Below are 19,469 nucleotides of genomic sequence, written 5' to 3'. Positions count from 1 at the left end.
TAATAATTACATAAAACTATTTTTGTCATTTCAATTGAACTGACTTATGAATTTTTTCTTTTGTAGTTAGAATTTAAAGTTAGTGCATTTAATACCGAATATGATATTATATTATTGTTAGATGTAACAACTTTAAATTTTAATTATAAAATGAATACTATCAAATTTTATTTGAAATGAAAAGAATCATATTCCATGTATAACCTTAGTATAAATTGATTACAACCCATGGTGTTATTGATTAAATAACTTTACACTTGGTAAGTAACATATCATATTGTCATCAACAGTAGATATACATAAGACCTGAAATATTAGCAAGTACTAATGCATTTTAGTTGGCTTTTTTTTTTGGTAATTTAATTAGCGTGTGAAGCTACTTAAAATAGGTCACGTCAGTCAGTATAAAATGAACGTGATAAATAAGTGCGAAGAGCAGTATTAATCTAATGTTAACACTATTAGTTAAGCAAAGAAAATGGGTATTAGAAATAAGCTAGAAAGCTTTATGAGATGTGGTCTCAATGGTTCTCTATGTCTATGAGATTGGCCTCATAGGCTGGATCCCTGGGTTTGCAAGTGGATGGATTGCAACGGTAGTTTGCATTAATGTATAAGACTTTTATTTTTCCTCATGTGCTTGTAATTCTAATGGACCTCGTAAATTGAAGACATAGCTACCTACCAAGTGAAATTAATGGGAATTTTGTATCCATTTGCTTGTGGTTATTACCTACTTTGCTTGCTCCTATATAATTAGGTGTTTTTGTATACTTCCTGAATTTTGAAGCATTTTTATGTTTTTAATGATATTTATTGTCACTTATAAAAAAAGAAAAGAAAAGTCATATGATCATCGTACAGTCCATTGATATTTGATTGTGATTGAGGGCATACCTATATAAATTGCTTTCTTTTTTATTTCAGACTCCAAATCATAGGGAACCCGGATCCAAAAACTAGTAATATTACCTAGTTTCTTTTTTTTCATCAAATTTACTCCCACACCTAATTAGTTGATTTTCTTCAGGATTGCACATAGCCCCTATAGACAATGGGAGCCAGAGGCCAAATGTCTGCTGCCAAAAAGCCTGAAGAGCAGAAAACGCCTATCCAGCGAGCACCACACACAAAACCCCCATTCACTCTTAGCCAACTCAAGAAAGCCATCCCACCCCATTGTTTCCAACGCTCTCTCCTGCACTCGTTCTCATATGTTGTTTATGACCTCTCCTTAGCCTTCCTCTTCTGTTACATTGCTACCTCTTACTTCCATCTCCTCCCTCACCCCCTTTCCTACTTGGCATGGCCAATCTATTGGGCTCTCCAAGGCTGCATTCTCACCGGCGTTTGGGTCATTGCTCACGAGTGCGGTCACCATGCCTTTAGTGACTATCAATGGGTCGATGACATGGTTGGCCTAACCCTTCACTCTGCTCTTTTAGTTCCATACTTTTCGTGGAAGATCAGCCACCGCCGCCACCACTCTAACACCGGCTCCCTTGACCGAGATGAGGTGTTTGTCCCCAAGCCGAAATCCAAAATGCCATGGTTTTCCAAGTACTTCAACAACCCACCAGGCAGGGTCCTCACTCTTTTTATCACACTCACTCTAGGTTGGCCCTTGTACTTAGCCTTGAATGTTTCTGGCCGACCCTATGACCGTTTTGCTTGCCACTATGATCCCTACGGCCCCATTTATTCCAATCGTGAAAGGCGTCAAATATTTGTCTCGGATGCCGGTGTTTTTGCTGCAACTTATGTGCTTTACTGCGCAGCAATGGCAAAAGGGCTGGCATGGCTTGTATTCATTTATGGTATGCCATTGCTCATAGTGAATGGCTTCCTTGTGTTGATCACATACTTACAGCACACTCACCCTGCATTGCCGCACTACGACTCGTCGGAATGGGATTGGCTCAGGGGAGCGTTGGCGACCGCGGACAGAGATTACGGAATGCTGAATAAGGTTTTCCACAATATCACAGATACCCATGTGGCTCACCATCTCTTCTCTACTATGCCTCATTACCATGCAATGGAAGCCACCAAAGCAATCAAGCCAATATTGGGTGAGTACTACCAGTTTGATGGCACTCCATTTTACAAGGCAATGTGGAGGGAGGCTAAAGAGTGCCTTTATGTTGAGCCGGATGAGGGGGCCCCTAACAAAGGCGTTTTCTGGTATCAGCACAAGCTGTGATACTAGCTGGACTGAGCCAAAGAAAATGTGGTTAGTAGGGTAGTGTCTTTGGTCAGTTTAGTGTGTTAAAGGAACAAATGAAGATCAAAATAAGGATCACAATTGTATTAGTGTCAGTGCTGCTGGGTTTATGTAATGTGGGTTGTGTTCAATGAAAGTTCTGTTTCTTAAACAATATTAGTGTTTGGTATATGAGATATATAATGGAAAACTAGTTTAGAAAAAAGAAAAATTATGCATTTTTTTCAGCAATGCCTCCGGAAACCCGAAGACAGAGACAAGCACACAGAGCAGCTGCCACGGCTGATATATATGCAGGATTAATACAATGTCAACGAAAAACACGGCTACTCAATTGTTCATTCAGAGAGCATCTGCTGCTCAATTACGCAAAAAATATAAGAATTATTTCGAATCAATTAAGTTGGTCCCATTGAGTTGCTTGTAATGGTGGACACAATATTGGTTGCGGGAGTTGAAGGATCTTTGAATCCCAGTCTGTCAACAAAGTCAAAAAATGAGTTCTCTGAGTTAAATGGTTGGGAAATATTCCTCATTGCTTCCCTTTTCCTTTTCCTTGCATGGGAACTCATGTGCCCTCCCAAGGCATTACCACTTCCAAATGATACATTGCACAGAAAGCATTTGTGGTTACCTGATGATACTGCATCAATGATTTTCTTTTCTGGCTTGGAATGATCAAGCCCAGATGAATAATTAGTCTCAGGCAGAATCTGGGGTTCTTGTTTTGGGACTCCAGGTTGATATCTCATATGCATTGATCTATTTGGACAAACCTGATTATATGAGTTGAAGAAGCTATGGACATGGGTTTGCAGGCTTTTCATGGTGCTCGATACATTTGGGAGCTCAAATTCTTTGCCAATAGGATTAATGGGTATAACGTTGAACCATTCTTCAGTGTATTGTTGAGGATCATTAATGTCCATGGAGGGAGAAGATGTAATGGGATTTTCTGAGATCCTTGAGCCACAAGAAAAAGGGGGAGGAGCTAGGGGGCTGTATGTGGACGAGAACCTCAACAATACACAGAGGATATATATATGAACAACATTAAAAGCCAGCCAATGGATTATGGAAAGTTAGAAATTGTGCTGGCAATTACTGTCTTAATTAAATATGATTTTAGATATCTTCTGCCATACATAGGATGATAGGAAGTAGGTGTAGCTGGCCTTGTTCAAATATGTATATTTGAATTCCTTTTAGGAAAAAGTTTTTCTCCAAACTGGGTTGAAGGAATTTCTTTCAACCTAGTCTATAAAAATGACATGTATCATTTTTTTTAAGAGTAATGCTAGAGACCATCTTTTTATCCTCTTTTTATTCTCTAAAGCTGATGTGGCTTTTAAAATTACCATTAAATTTTAGATGAATCATACTTGAATTTTGATCCAATAGTGATTTTGAAAGTCATATCAGCTTTAGGAGGATAAAAAAATGATTCTTAACATTACTCTTTTTTTAATAACATGTGAGATGCACATGAAAAAGAACACGTACATGTCACTTTTATAGATTAGGTTGAAGGAAATTCTTCCGACCTAGGTTGGAAGAAAACTTTGTTCTTTATTTTATTCCCTATTTGGAACTTTTGGAATTTCTTTGGTGATTGTTTTGAAAAACATAACATGCATATTAGAACAAATTGTATGCCATTCCCACCATGGACTAATTTACAAATTATAAGGGTCAAAACCTCCCAAAAAGATCTAAAATATTTAAAGAACTAAGGATATTTTTAGATTTTTTTTAATGAAGACCCAGAGAACTTTCCCATTTAGCCTATTCTAGTCCCAAAAGAAATTTGTCTCCCTCCCTCTATATTTTCCCCTTTCTCTCCATTTCAAGTGATTTAAATTAACAGTCAAAATTTTGTTTTGTTCTATGTAATAGTGTAGATAGTAGTATATTGGTGTATATAAATGACGTGACAATATATAAACCATTAAATCTAAAAACACTTATCTTAACTATATATGAATTGGAGATGACCCTCTACTTTGGTCAATGACTTGGTATTTTTTATTTATCTTTCAATTTTGACAAGTAGTAGATCCTCTCCATTTGAAGTGAAGAGATGATCCCAATCCCTCCCGCATGCTTACACCAAAATTCTAGTTTCGTCCTCACATAACTTTTTTTTGTTTTTTTCAAAAAAAAGAAAAAATTAACTCTTTGAGTAATGCTGAAAACCGTATATTTATCTCATAACTATCACATAATACTAACTTGACAACTCAACCAATCATTGTTAAAAATAAATAAAAATTCAAGGGTTGGTTGAAATTACCACATCAATATTGTGTAATAAAAATGTAATTTCTAGTACTATTCTTAACTTTTTTTTAGATTAAATTATGAAAAGAGGAGTATTAATATGTTATTGTTTATTAAAAAGAACCATAAGCATTGACATCTCATCATGGAGTGGCCTTTTATTTGCAAGTAATTAATTAGTAACTAGTCATATTTATTTCGGCCTGGCAATGGATTGGAGCCAAAGCCATTTAGCCAAATCCAAAACGCTAATTAAACTAATTACCTATTGAGGGTCATAAAAATGATTTTTTTTATAAACAAAAATCTTATTTCCCAACTCAATCTCAATCAAAAAGCACCAATAGCTTGGTGGACTTCGATCATCTCCATTTCATTTCTAGTTAGTTGTTTTTAGGGGGACAATTTTGCCATTTTAATTTTTTTGAACAAAAATACCCTCTTAAAACAACTAAATGGATGCCCTCCATTTCTTTTGAAATGGAGTGGATCCTTCTCCATAGCTTAGTACCCCCACATGGTAAAAATAGACGTGGTGCAATCCCATTCAAGCTCTTGTTGAGGTTTAGAGCACTAACATCCAGCTTAGCAAATGTTTAGCTACTACATTTTAGGCTTTTAGCCAAAGGAAAAGGCTAGGTGTTCTTCTAGTGTTCTCTTAGTGTCTTTCCAACTGTGATGTGACTTTTAAAATTATTGTTGAATTTGAGATTATCATTATTGACTTTTAATATATTGGTAATTTTAAAAGTCACATCATATTTAAGAGGACACCAGGAGAATACTAGAAGAACACATAGCATTTTCCTTAGCGAAATGATTACTTTTTTTTTTTTTTAGCTATCAACTTTCAACATTTGACTCAGCATTTTTGCTATCCACTTTCAATTTTTTATTTAAAATATTATTTATTTATCTACTTTCTATATTTTCAAAGGAGTGAAAGTCTCTAATTTGAATTCTTATCCCCTTTTTCTTCTCCTTCTTAAAAAAAGAAAAAGAAAAAGGTGCGTAGTATTCCATTAAATACAGTAATGAAGTAAAGGCTTTCAATGCTCAATAATAAATCTCGCAAAACCTTTGAGAGTTGGCGTTTAATTACGCATTCGATTTTTGCAATTACTCATTTGCCATATAATCTAAAACAGGCAGATTCGCTCTTATCAAGAAGTAATGACCTCTTTTGGCCTCTTTACACAACTCAAATCTCTCTACTTTAAACTAGTACTGTTAATTAATTTCTCCCCGGTGGCATTGGCAAGGCCCTTGTGAAATTTTATACCCTTCCAAGCTACCACTAAATACCTTATAAAAGGGAACACCCATTTTAGCAAATGTGCCTTACAAGCCCTCATTTCCTTCCTTTCTCCCTCAACCGATCTCTCCCACATATATGCCCATGCATTTCAATGCTTCCAAGTCTAACCAAATTGGTTTAGGCTTTCAAAACCACCCCATTGATCTCCAATTGCTTTCACTGATCCATTCCAATTTTGGCCTGAACCAAAATGAGCTCATTTTCCCCATGATCAATCAGCCAATAATTCCCTCAAGCATAGGCCAACTTGGTTTGGGTCAAAGAGTGACTGAGGTGAGAAGAACGTCTTATGTTACGCCACGTGTCCTGGACTATAATAATATCCCTGTGCAAAACCAAGCATCTATTCCTGTAGCTGAGATTAGTGTCACTGAGATTGTAAGGACTGAAGAGGTTGTGAGAACTCATCTTCTCACTGCATCCTCAACAAGAGATCGGATTTTCATTCCAAATTATGATCATGAAATCCAAATCGAAGGCCAACCCATTTTCCAAAGCCAGATTTTACCAATGCCCAACAAACTGAATCATCCATTCTCTTATCAGAGGGACCCTTTTCATGATCATCATTTTCAAAACCCTAGCAACCCTTTGAAAGATTTGATCCCAGGTAATACAAAAAGTAGTACTACTTCTGATGATGATCATGATCATCATGAAGAAGAAATTGATCATGATCAGGGCGATGGCCGCACCCATAGCCTGCCTTACAAGAAATATGGTCCATACACGTGTCCAAAGTGCAGGGGAGTGTTCTATACATCACAATCATTTGCAGCTCACATGGGGTCTCATTACAAGCATGAGACTAGTGATGAGAGGAGGAGAAGACAAGAAGCCAAGAACAAAAGGAAAAAATTCCGCCTCGTCCAGTTAGGTGGTGGACTTACTGCTTTGCCTGTGTCTTTTAAAACGCCAGGGAAAAGGAATGGTGGGAGGAGTGTGCATAAGACGGCTGTGGAGATTGATAAAGAGAAAGATGATGATGAGGTTGAGAGGAAAGAAGAGGCTTCACCTCCAGAACTAGCAGCCGAGGAGGGGTTGATTGATGTTGAGATAAAGGAGGAGCCTGTGGAACTCATCAGGGCTTAATTAATAAGTTTTTATACGAGTTCTGGGGCTTTTGCGTGTGATTGTTTTATATTATTTACCGTAATTGTAGTGGTTTGCCCAACAAATACACACTGAAAAATAAACAAGCTAGTCATTTTCCAAAACCTTCCCACATCTCTCAAGAGAAGAGACCAGGATTATAATTAACGACATAATTTAAGTAAACTGTGATAATTTGAGACAAAAATGAAAATAACATATCTCTATACAGCTTGCTGTTAACTACAATATGACTTGGTACGTTGATTCACTGATGCCCTCTTGAACATTTCTAACCAACAAAAATTTACAAAAGCATCCAAATTTAAAAAGAGAAATAAACGGATCGACAAAATAAGACTTCTTGTAATTAATGTACATGTTCTCAGGAAAAATATCACTCTTAACCTAATGTCCTGATAACATAAATGAACCCTTCTCAAGGTGTGAGTGACTCTTTCCGCCAAAATTTTGTTGCTCCAATGCAAAATTGAAGAGATATTACGAAAAGTTTGTAGAGAATGATATATAATATTGCTGAGACCATCACGCAAGCTAATTCAGAGTGGTAGGAGCCTCAGGTTGCTAATATACTTTCCCCAAAAGAAAACCAATGCCTAATGTGCCTCCAATAAGATTACAGATCTCCTCCAGATATAATGGCATATAGTTGCTTTGCTGTCCATGTTACTTCAGCTAGGCTTCTTAGAGGAGCTGCAATCTCGTCTGCAATTGCCATTAAAAGAACTCTGCATTCTGAATCAGACAGGAAATGTTATCACTCCAGCAACAGACCGGTTGGAAGTTCTATGCACTGACTAAAGCTGCTCTAATTAGGCAAATAGGTCCAACCATGCTATATGTTCCTTTCAGTAGAAATATGGGACCTTGCTATCCACAACCTAGGAGATATAGGTGAAAAAAAAAAAATACAAAAATATTTTGTGAGTATAAATGGCTAACCTGATATTTTGCTGAAATAGAGCAGAGACATTGAAGCAAGGATCTTGTACTCAATCTGCTCACCTTTCTCTAGGCTTTCTTTCAACCCAGAGATGAGAGCTGGAACTCAACATCAGATTGTGAAGAGAGTGCACAGCTCAACCATGCCACAGTGGTTAGGCAGACCCTCACCATGTCCAAGTTTCCAGAGCGAAGACACTTAGAAATGGTGTCTAAGAACGACTTTTTCCCATTACTAAGCAATGCCATTGACAAGTTCCTCAACCACTCTTCATTTGCCAGCTCTTCATCATCCTATATTTTGTTCAGAACATCAAAAACTACTTTCAGTGACCAAAACAAGCTTCCATGTTAATTACCATCTAAATATGAACCACACAAGTTGAAGCCTTAATTTACTATAAAAATTGACTTCTACTCAAATTCTAAAAGTAAAGTTTCATTCAAATTTCTAAAGCAGATCCAGTTTAACAATAGACTGTCAACGCAATTTTGTACAGGTGGGGACATTTATAAGACAATTACTATGCTGAAGTTACAATCCAAAGTACCTTTATTGCCTGCAAATTCAATTTTTTCATTATAAACATAAGTTCTCTCCTTTTTGTTTCCCTATCCCCGGTGGTATTACAAAGTCATTCATTGAGTTGAATAATTATCAAGAACAATCTAAAGATTGATTTTGATACTCATTATAACATGCACTCATTGCAAGTTTGAGATGAGAGAATATGTAAACAACTTAGACCCTGCTTAAACATACCCAGAGGTGAAGATTTATGGAAGTTCTATCTGCTTTAACTGTCAAATTACCTTCAACCATAAAGAATAGTTGAGAAGAAAGATTATAGGAAACCCAGACAAGTATCATGTGCAATGGAAGCTAAAATGTGAGAGGCAGAGGTCAAAAGAACATGGAAACAACTTACCCAAACAGTGTCATCAGCTAATGAATTCTCATCTTCATTTTCAAGAAGATTCACTTCATAGATATCTTTGAATCCTGCTTGCTTTAGGATCCAACTCTCTGTCAATGATTTCCCAGAGAAAGAGAAACGCCTTCCCAAGATAAGAAGTGCTCTGCAACACTTTTCTCGAACCTTCTCATCCACTAAGCTGTCTTCAAGAGCCATCGTAATGGCATCAATTGCCTCCTCTCTATATATGCTGTATTTCTGAGGTGCTACTTGCAACCACATGGTTGTCTCAGCCAAAATATCTTTGAAGCTCTCAGACATATCTACCAATTAGCAGAAGCATGAGTTCCAGGTGGTAGGTAGTTTCTAGTATTCAATTGTCAAAAGCACCCTTCAAATTTTTAGTTCAAAGACAAAAATTATGATAACAAACCATGTTCTTATCATACTTTCTTCCAAATAAGCAACAATTAAACTCATTTTCTAAATGACATTATTCATTAGTTGCCCCTTGATGGATCCTGGCCACAATTTCCTTCAAGCAATGTGTAATCCACGAATACAGAGATACTGAAGTAGAAAATTTGTCTGCAACCATAATGAATTTTCTACAGTTACCTTTTCCATGCATTTTTAAAGTGTGGAAGGATGTCATTACACTCCATCTCTCTCTCTCTCTCTCTCTCTATATATATATATATATATTAATCTTTAGAGAAGTATTGTTCTCAAGTTTCATATTAACTAGGCCAAAGGCCAAAGGTTTCAGGTTGGAATCCAAAAGGCAGACAGAGAAGTAAGCAAAAGCAGAGAGAACCAAGATCATAGTTTAAAAACCTCTGCAAACTATAGGAGCATACCAGAAGATCCAAGTGTAACAGAAGTACAGCAACCAGAGGTCTCTGCTCCTTTGGAGAACTATGGAGATACACAAGCAGAACATACATTGTATCCGCTATCCCCTCATTCTGCAAGCCACTTAAAAATAAAGTAACATCTTTCCACCTGCAATGACAAACAATGTGTAAGTGGTGGAAGACAATAGATAGAAAGAATCACTGACTGCTTCAACAACCACTCCCAACATGACACTGCCAGTTCTACTGCAATATTCTGGTACCTTTTTCTTTTTGGTAACTATACTTTCTGGAAGCTTTTAAAATAAACGAGACAAAGAAGCAAAGCTACCAGATACATTGTTCTTGTATTCTTGGGGTGGGGTATGAGTACTTAAAAAGGATAGTAATCAATGCATGTAAACAGACTTTAGGGTTAGTCGTAATTTCTAAGGAAAAAATGTATTTTATAGTTTATACACTCTTAACATATTTAATATCGAGTATGGGATTCATAACCATGTGGTACAAAGAATTTTGTTAAAATGAAAAGTTCAAAGATGATGTCCCTTAATAATTAAGCAGGACACTGCCTAAAGTTATTGAATGCAATAAATTTTCACAAAGACGGAACCCTATAAAAGAGGCCTAATAACAGCAGGTCAGTATATGTGATACTTGTATCAACTAATTGTTCAACCACAATTTCTTTTCCCGAAAGAGACTTTCAACTATTATCCAAAAGTTTAACATCCAGAAAACTTTTCTTTATCTAAAAAGACTGATGTAAATTTAAACCATTCTAAAGAGATCGAGACCACCAAAAAGGTCATATATTGGTATGTTTATCCTTTCTCGAAAACGGAGTTTCTGGGTCAATGGTTCCCTACCATGTCCTCCATTTCAACTTTTACTTCAACAAAAATTCCACAAATTAGTTGATACTTTTTTCCCCCCCAAAAAAAAAAAAAAAGTTATGACTAGGTCAGCTGATCAATTTTAGTCTTTTAGATCTAAATGGTCCTTACTTTTCCATCTCAAATACATACTAAAAAATGTATTCAGTCAATAGTTGACGTTTAAAGGCCCCATCCAAAAAAGTGTCCCTGCTAAATCCCCTTTGCTGTTTCTTACAGCCATTACAGGAGAAGATGATTCTCCAATGTGAATAGTGGCGTTGCAAATAAAACAAGTGGACACTCAATTGCACACCAATGACACACACACACACAAACAAAAAGATATGGAGAAGGAATACTAAAAAGGATATATCAGGGACTGATGATAACCAAAACATTGCAAGAACATGAGGAAGCAACAAAAACGGATCTGGCAACATTGACAACCAAAAACAAAAAGTCACCCACCTTTTCAGGCAAATCAGTTCGACCAACAGCAGCACTGCATTTGTTCTCGACTTAACCTGTTTGCTCTGGAGTAGTTCAAGAAGACACTGTTTGCTGATATTTCTCGCTATCTGATTTCTGCAACTTGCATCTGCGTCAATACAACAGGACAAGAGTGCTACCACATGAGCTTTCTCTTCTAGCTTTCCCACTTCAAACCTTTGAAGAAGAAAATGCAAGCCACCAAGAGATATGATATGCCTGGCATTTGTTCTTTTTCCCTCCTCGTTGAAAGCAGTGAGAAGCTGCTCTAATATGAAAACGACAGTTTCATCCAAGTGTTTGAGACCATGTCTGCCTGAGTTTTCCATTACTTGAGAGGCAAAAGCCAAGAGGTTCTTACAATGTCCAGATCTCCAATTGTCAATTACTCGCTTCAAAACAAAATTGGTAAGTGGCACAGCAAGTGATTCCAAAGTTTTTCCTGTTACTGGACACGCTCTGTTTCCCTGATCAAACCATGCCTTGATGGCCACCCGTTCAAATGTTTGCCCCGTCTCTATTGTCACTGGATCTTCAAACAACTTTCCAGTAAGTGGACAAATAAAGCCTTGAGGAATGCTCGAGAAGAAAGAATGTTCATCAAAGTATTCATAACTTCCATGTAGCTCTGTGCCAAGAAAATGTAAAATTAGCAATGGATCGAAACGGTCAGTAAAAAAGGAGTTTCAATCCTGAAACATTCCTTTTAACTCACCTTCAAGAGAGGACCTTATTTTGATTGGCTGCACTTAAAAGAAAATAAGTTAAATAAGTACCTATCAGAAACTAGCAACTAAAATCAAGAAAACAGTCGAGAATTGGGTACATTTGCAAGAGAACAGGAAGTCAATACCTCGCTGGAATTGAAACAAGAAGAAGCTCTGAGATCAGCAGAAGCGTCAGTGTCTTGCAGTTCAAAAATTGATTTTTCTATGCTTTTGAATGTAAGCTTGTCATTTTCTTTTCTATAGACTGCTGCATGAGGCATTTCACTATTCCCCGCAGTTTCTCGCCATAGAGTAGAATCACAAAATTCACCATTAAGATTACTTTGTGGCAAAGCACTCACCATATACAACCTGCATTCTTTCTCAGCTGTTGGCGAGGGTTCGTTTTCCTACAAAAATGGTAAGATTCTTGTGAGCATTCACTACTGTAGAGAAAGTGTCAAAAGTTGTTTGAAATTCCAAGGTTTGAAATCCCATGTTGAAAGTAAAGAAACAAGGAAGTGAAATAGTTCCTTGGTACACATGATAAACCTGTATGACTAAGAAGAGAGTAATGGATTACAGATGAATCATTATGCATATAAGTAGTGCTGTCCAAATAGGGGACTTGGCATAAGGTAGTCCTCCCATATGAAAAGTAGCGTCATAGGTGTTTGAGTTGGTGCGATTTTGATGTGATGGGATTGTGGCTGATTTGTATTTGTGAGAGATTGTAAGTGTGTTTTTGTTTGTGAGGTTCGACTAAGAGTTAATTGTTTTGTAGTCCTTATCAATGATAGCAGATTTTGGTAAGAAATCAACCTGCAAATGACCAAAATTAGCATAAAAATATTCTGAGGTGCAAACAGGATATCTTTCACTAATAAAAAACTCCTGCACCTTTAGATTATATATGGCAAATTGGCTAGTTTAAATGTTTTCACAAATAAATATGCAACCAGCTATAATAATATATGTATGTACAGTTGCATCTCCCGTAACATATACATGCTATTACATCTAGTAATAAATCATCATTGTAAATCATCATTGTAAATCATAGTATATCATCGATGAAATTATATTATTATTGTCTCATATTAAGGCTCATATACACTCTTACCCATGTGTATGAGGGTTGCGGGTCCTTGTGACTATGGCACTGAACTGTGGTCTCAGTCATACCCAACCGTCAATTAACTCTTTCTTGGTGCACTCAACAGTCATGTTGATGGAATACCACATTCTTGCATAGCCTCCTTCAGTGGTTTCGCCTCCATCCGAGTATTGGTTCCGAACTCATTTCTTTCTTTATTTCTTGGGGCCAAAAATACTCTCCTTCATATATGTGCCCTCATTTCATAAACATTTATCTTATCTTTTGTACTTTTCTTTGTACTTCTTTTAATGCATCTTAGGGCAACATGTAGGAGGGTTTATCATCATTTTTCTTTCTTATAATCATCATCATTTCTCAACTTTCTTTTTTCAAAATGGAAACTTTTCCAAATATAAACTTGTTGTACTTAGAAAGCGTTTAAAGAAATAGAAGCGTTCTAACTAATTCTTTTAGAAATCTTTCATGCATGCAACATATCTCAATGACAGGTAAATAAAATAATTATTTACAGTTTGATACAAGAATGTATAAATAGCATGACATGAAGAAATTTTAGAATGGGTAGTGAATTTACTTACCTCTAGACTATAGCTAAAAGTGGTCTGAAGGATCTAGTTACTCCAATCTGACTAACACCACTAGTATATCTTTTTAAGCTAATTTCTCAAGTTCGTTCTCTCTCGTGTTCTTTTTTTCTTGCAGCACTTTATCTCGCCCTTTCTCTCTCTGTTCTGTGTAAACACTCTAAAAAAAAAGGAAGACCGAGTAGAAAACAGAAGAAGGAAGAATATGTAGAAGAGAAGGGAGAGAAGTGGTGAAATTTGTGAAGGGGAAGAGCTCTATTTATAGGAAAAACCAAATACTATTCTACCTTTCATTTACAATTCTACCCTCATTTTACTATTCCTTCTACCAACACTATTATACCTACCTTTAACTATTCTACATTCCATCTACAATTCTACCATCATTTTACTATTCCATCTACCAACACTATTATACATACCTTTAACTATTCTATATTCTATCTACAATTCTACCATCATTTTACTATTTCATCTACCAATACTATTATATCTGCCTTTAACTATTCTACATTCCATCTACAATTCTACCATCATTTTACTATTTCATCTACCAATACTATTATATCTGCCTTTAACTATTCTACATTCCATCTACAATTCTATCATCATTTTATTATTTCATCTATCAATACTATTATACTTGCCTTTAACTATTCTACATTCCATCTACAATTCTATCATCATTTTACTATTTCATCTATCAATTTATACTTGCCTTTAACTATTCTACATTTCATCTACAATTCTACCATCATTTTACTATTCCATCTACCAATACTATTATACCTACCTTTCACTATTCTACATTTCATCTACAATTCTACCATCATTTTACTATTCCATCTACCAATACTATTATACCTACCTTTAACTATTCTATATTCCATCTACAATTCTACCATCCTTTTACTATACCAATACTATTATACCTACCATTAATTATTCTACTTTCCCTTACTATTCTACCTATCAATACTATTATTCCTACCATTTACCATCCTATTATTTCACCAATTACCACTCCCTCTAACACCATAAATTTCTCAAGAATTAAAATCATTTGCTAAAATGAATATTAAAATAACATCATCATCAAAATAATTTATTTAAAAAAATTTTGAAAATTCTGGGGCGCTACAAGTTGGGCCTGGGTGGCTTATCTCTGTAAGTTCCTGGTTAGTTTTGCAAACAAGTAGTGACTTTTTTTGATGTGTTAATTTACTAGGTGTTGTTAGTTTTTGTTTTGTAAAATGATCGTTTTTAGTTCTTCTACTAGTGTAATTGGAATTTTAATGTTGATTAGTGTTGAGAGATCTCATGCTGAGATCTCATCGTGAAAGATCTCACTATGAGGGATCTCACAATGGAGGGCATAACGACAACGTCAATGCTGATTTGGAAGATCTCAAGATGAAGTACGATGAGATGGCCCGCCAAATGGCTGATGGTGGAGATAAATCAACGACAGGGGAGCTTATGGAGAATATCAATCTGCCCTTCACTGATAGGTGCATAGTATTCATAAAGCTTGTTAGTTTTATTTAATATTTGTTTATGATGTAATAAGATTTACCTGTAAGGTCTTAACTCCATACTACACAGAGGAGGTTATCTTCTCCTTGCACGATCTTGAAGTGCCAAATGAAGATGGTGTTTCAATCCTCTTCTATTTGCAAAAAAAAATTTCCAGGTTTATTTTATGCTCCTATTAATTGACTTACAATGTATGAGATGTTAAATTTTTGTGCGATTTTTGTTTCTAGAATATGGTATGGGGTTCATGCTAAATAGGCAAATACGAATCTGCAGATGAATGGACCAACTTTCTTCAGCGAATGAAATGCAATAGCGAAGGACTTAAATTATCTGATGATTTAGAGGAAGAACTTCGCCTCTGGGCATCATACAGAGGACAAACTTTGACTAGAACTGGTACTCTCTCTCTCTCATGTTTGATGTGTGCTTGTGGTGTGACCTTAATTATGCTGGGACTTCTTTTCCCTCTCTAAATTGTCATGATTTTGACATAATATTTTTACAATTGCTAGTGAGAAGTATGATGTACTTTAGCGTTTGTTTTGTAAAATGATCGTTTTTAGTTCTTCTACTAGTGTAATTGGAATTTTAATATTGATTAGTGTTGAGAGATCTCATGCTGAGATCTCATCGTGAAAGATCTCACTATGCAGGATCTCACAACGGGGGGCATAATGACAACGTCAATGCTGATTTGGAAGATCTCAAGATGAAGTATGATGAGATGGCCTGCCAAATGGCTGATGGTGGAGATAAATCAACAGCAGGGGAGCTTATGGAGAATACCAATCTGCCCTTCACTGATAGGTGCATAGTATTCATAAAGCTTGTTAGTTTTATTTAATATTTGTTTATAATGTAATAAGATTTACCTGTAGGGTCTTAATTCCATACTACATAGAGGAGGTTCTCTTCTCCTTGCACGATCTTGAAGTGCCAAATGAAGATGGTGTTTCAATCCTCTTCTATTTGCAAAAAAAAATTTTAGGTTTATTTTATGCTCCTATTAATTGACTTACAATGTATGAGATGTTAAATTTTTGTGCGATTTTTGTTTCTAGAATATAGTATGGGGTTCATGCTAAATAGGCAAATACGAATCTGCAGATGAATGGACCAACTTTCTTCAGCGAATGAAATGCAATAGCGAAGAAGAACTTAAATTATCTGATGATTTAAAGGAAGAACTTCGCCTCTGGGCATCATATAGAGGACAAACTTTGACTAGAACTGGTACTCTCTCTCTCATGTTTGATGTGTGCTTGTGGTGTGACCTTAATTATGCTGGGACTTCTTTTCCCTCTTTAAATTGTCGTGATTTTGACCTAATATTTTTACAATTACTAGTGAGAAGTATGATGTACTACCGAAGAGCTTTAGAGCTTCAAGCTTTTCTTGATAGGGCCCAAGATGAGGGTACTTATTCCTTCTTTTACTCACCATGAAAGAATTGATTATTTCATTTTGTATTTTTGTTCTGTTTGTTTTTATATGTTCATTCAAAAAAATAAATAAGTTTTCTAGTTATATCTCTGTACTAAATGATTTTTCTTTTCTTTGTTTGATTATTGTGATTATTCAGCTTTAATGGAAGGGTATAAAGCCGTATAATTAAATTTAGATGATTACTCAATGGAGGAAAGATCACTGTTGGCACAATGCCAAGCTGTGGTTGATATGAAATTCACTTATGTGGTATCGTGCCAGCAATATGGGATTCACAAGCGATCTGGTGATCCTCGCGCACAGGATCTCCTGAAGCTTTTGACAACGAATTTGTTCAAACTTAATATTTTTCGCTTCACTCTTTCTAATTAGGTGTTTCTTTTTATATACTCTCAATGAACTAAGGGGAGCCTTATGCTTTTAATGAGATTAGATTATTACTTGCAAATAAAAAAAAAAAAATTGCTTATTGTCGTCATAACTTTCAATTGATGGATGTACTTACATTTGGCAAATATCCATCACTTTGTGTGACATACATTGATGAAGTAGAGGTGACCAACCAAGACAGATCCAAAAAGATCAATGAGAAGGTTTGTTATTCTTGTCTAGTGAAGGCTAATTTGCCCAAGTCTAATTCTTTAGATCTTGTTGCGAATTTGGAAAAGTAAAAGCTCATTTGATCTGAAAGCTAAATCATAAGTTTAGTCCAGCAACTCTCTCTCTCTCTTGCATGATTCAATTGATCATGAGCAAAAAGTATGAAAACTACCAGTGGTAGTAATAGCAGTGGAGAAGAATGAATCATTATCATATATGTTTGCCCTAGTCCTTGTGACATAGCCAAATGCGTGGAGATGAAATATTGTGCGAGTGTTGAAACAAGCACTTGACTATTGTGCAGTTAACTGTCTTTTATGAAATTCATTATTTTTCATTCTCAGTAAAATAAACATCAGATTCATTTACGACTTTTATTATATGATTAAGTTTTCAGCCTCTAGTTTAGGATATATATAGCATCATGAGTTTCTCTATATCAGTATCAAACCTCATAATATATTTTATTTTATTGTGTCGATGTCCGCGTAGATTATTTATAAAATAAAACTTCCCGGCCGGCTATCTTAGGTGAGGGAAAGCCCGAAAATCAGAATCCTGCCATTATATTTACACGTGGAGAAGGCTTGCAAACGATTGATATGAACCAAGTATTTTGATTGTGACATCTAATAAAAATTATACGGATCTCTATTAGCGCATTTCAGTGTGAAAAAGTTTATATTTCTATAGGATAACTACATGGAAGAAGCATTAAAAATGAGGAATTTGCTTCAAGAGTTTCTTACAAAGCATGATGGTGTAAGGTACCCCACGGTCCTTGGCCTCAGGGAGCATATATTTACTGGAAGGTAGATACCTTAACGTGGTTATAGATGTATGCGGTTTATATTTGCAATTAGTTATATCATTGCTAACCATTCCATTACATTTTGGTGCAGTGTTTCTTCTCTTGCTTGGTTCATGTCAAATCAGGAAACCAGTTTTGTGACAACTGGACAGAGACTGTTGGCCAACCCTCTGATCGTTTTTAGTTCTTCTACTAGTGTAATTGGAATTTTAATGTTGATTAGTGTTGAGAGATCTCATGCTGAGATCTCATCGTGAAATATCTCACTATGAGGGATCTCACAATGGGGGGCATGACGACAACGTCAATGCTGATTTGGAAGATCTCAAGATGAAGTACGATGAGATGGCCCACCAAATGGCTGATGGTGGAGATAAATCAATGGCAGGGGAGCTTATGGAGAATACCAATCTGCCCTTCACTGATCGAGCTATGAGCTATCCCTTGCCTGACAAGTTCAAGATGCTTCGTTTGAATTTTTATGTTGAATTTGTCCAAAAAATTTAAAATTGTACCAAAAGAAAGTTTAATTTCTTGTTTACCTAGATCGCGAAAACATAATTCAAATCAGAATAAGGGATAATTCAGGACTCTTGTCAGCCTTTTTTAGCATTGGGTCTTTGTTCAAGAAGCATCTGAGATTACTGAGAACATAGCTATGGAGCCATGCATGTGGCCAAGTTCATAGCTTTAAATCTACCTCTAAGAAAACTTGTACTTAGATTTTACACTTCCTTGTTACTATTAGGGGTGTCAACCCGATTCAGTTTCTTAGTTTTTGGCCAAAACCGGAGACCATAATTGGGGTGCCCAATTCCTAGTTTTGAGAAACCGAAACTGGGAACCGGGGCACCGATTAAACCAGGATCCCGGTTACCGGCTGGTCCGGTTTGTACCCGGTCCTGTAACCGGTTTGTATATATATATGCACCCAGTTCAGGTAACCCAGTAAAAACTGGGTATAGGAACTGGGGTACCCAATTTTTGGTTCTTTCAAACCGGAACCAGAACCGAAACCGAGTCCCTTGTTTCCCGGTTCCCTGGTAATTTTTGACATCCCTAGTTACTATCTATGTCTCTGTTTTTTATGGTAGAGGCCCAATTGAGGGGCTCTTATATAAATATTAAAAAAATATAATATATATGCACCCGGTTCCGGGATACCCAATTTTTGGTTTTTCCAAACCGGAACCGAAACCAAAACCGGGTCCACGGTTTCCCGGTAATTTTTGACGCCCCTAGTTATTATCTATGTCTCTGTTTTTTCTGGTAGAGGCACAATTGAGGGGCTCCTTTGCTCAGGCAGAAGGCTTTCTCTGATGCATTTTATACAATTTTTCTTGCCATTTTTCTTTGGAAAATAAATTGCAAGGAATTTGTGTCCCCTCTAATCTTCTATGCTCAGACTGTTATTTTATTTATTTATTTATTTTTATTTTTTATTTTTTTGCATTATAAAGGGTGTTATTAGACCGTGCTAAATATTTGCTCAAACAAATTGTATGGAAGATGGCAAATAAAGGAAGAAATGTATGATTGTATCAAAGCACCCCTTTAGGACACAACTCTAAACACAATTCTTCTTTCTTTCTTTTTTCTGAGCAATACAGAGATGGCTTCCATAAGAATTATGAACCGCAGCCC

General features: G+C 36.1%; 3 protein-coding genes across 3 annotated transcripts; 2 read left to right on the top strand and 1 right to left on the bottom strand.

Annotated features, from left to right (window-relative positions):
• The first annotated feature begins 952 nt into the window (after positions 1-952).
• Positions 953-2,378, top strand: LOC132164733 (delta(12)-acyl-lipid-desaturase-like). The gene has a single exon (XM_059575289.1). It carries the CDS (start codon positions 1,055-1,057, stop codon positions 2,201-2,203), a length of 1,149 nt encoding a protein of 382 aa, XP_059431272.1. The 5' UTR covers positions 953-1,054; the 3' UTR covers positions 2,204-2,378.
• Positions 2,379-5,862: 3,484 nt separating this feature from the next.
• Positions 5,863-6,914, top strand: LOC132163695 (uncharacterized). The gene has a single exon (XM_059574063.1). It carries the CDS (start codon positions 5,898-5,900, stop codon positions 6,912-6,914), a length of 1,017 nt encoding a protein of 338 aa, XP_059430046.1. The 5' UTR covers positions 5,863-5,897.
• A 2,373-nt stretch (positions 6,915-9,287) lies between these two features.
• On the bottom strand, positions 9,288-12,090 carry LOC132163694 (putative E3 ubiquitin-protein ligase LIN-1). Its single transcript, XM_059574062.1, has 5 exons — positions 11,872-12,090; positions 11,734-11,761; positions 10,998-11,646; positions 9,655-9,799; positions 9,288-9,329 (listed from the first exon to the last, which is right to left on the bottom strand). Exons 1-5 carry the CDS (start codon positions 12,088-12,090, stop codon positions 9,288-9,290), a joined length of 1,083 nt encoding a protein of 360 aa, XP_059430045.1.
• Positions 12,091-19,469: the final 7,379 nt, after the last annotated feature.

Source organism: Corylus avellana, chromosome ca10 (assembly GCF_901000735.1).
Source record: "Corylus avellana chromosome ca10, CavTom2PMs-1.0".
In the NCBI taxonomy this organism is placed as follows: Eukaryota; Viridiplantae; Streptophyta; class Magnoliopsida; order Fagales; family Betulaceae; genus Corylus; species Corylus avellana.
Note: the sequence above shows the minus strand (reverse complement) of the source record. Positions and strands in the feature narration are given on the sequence as shown.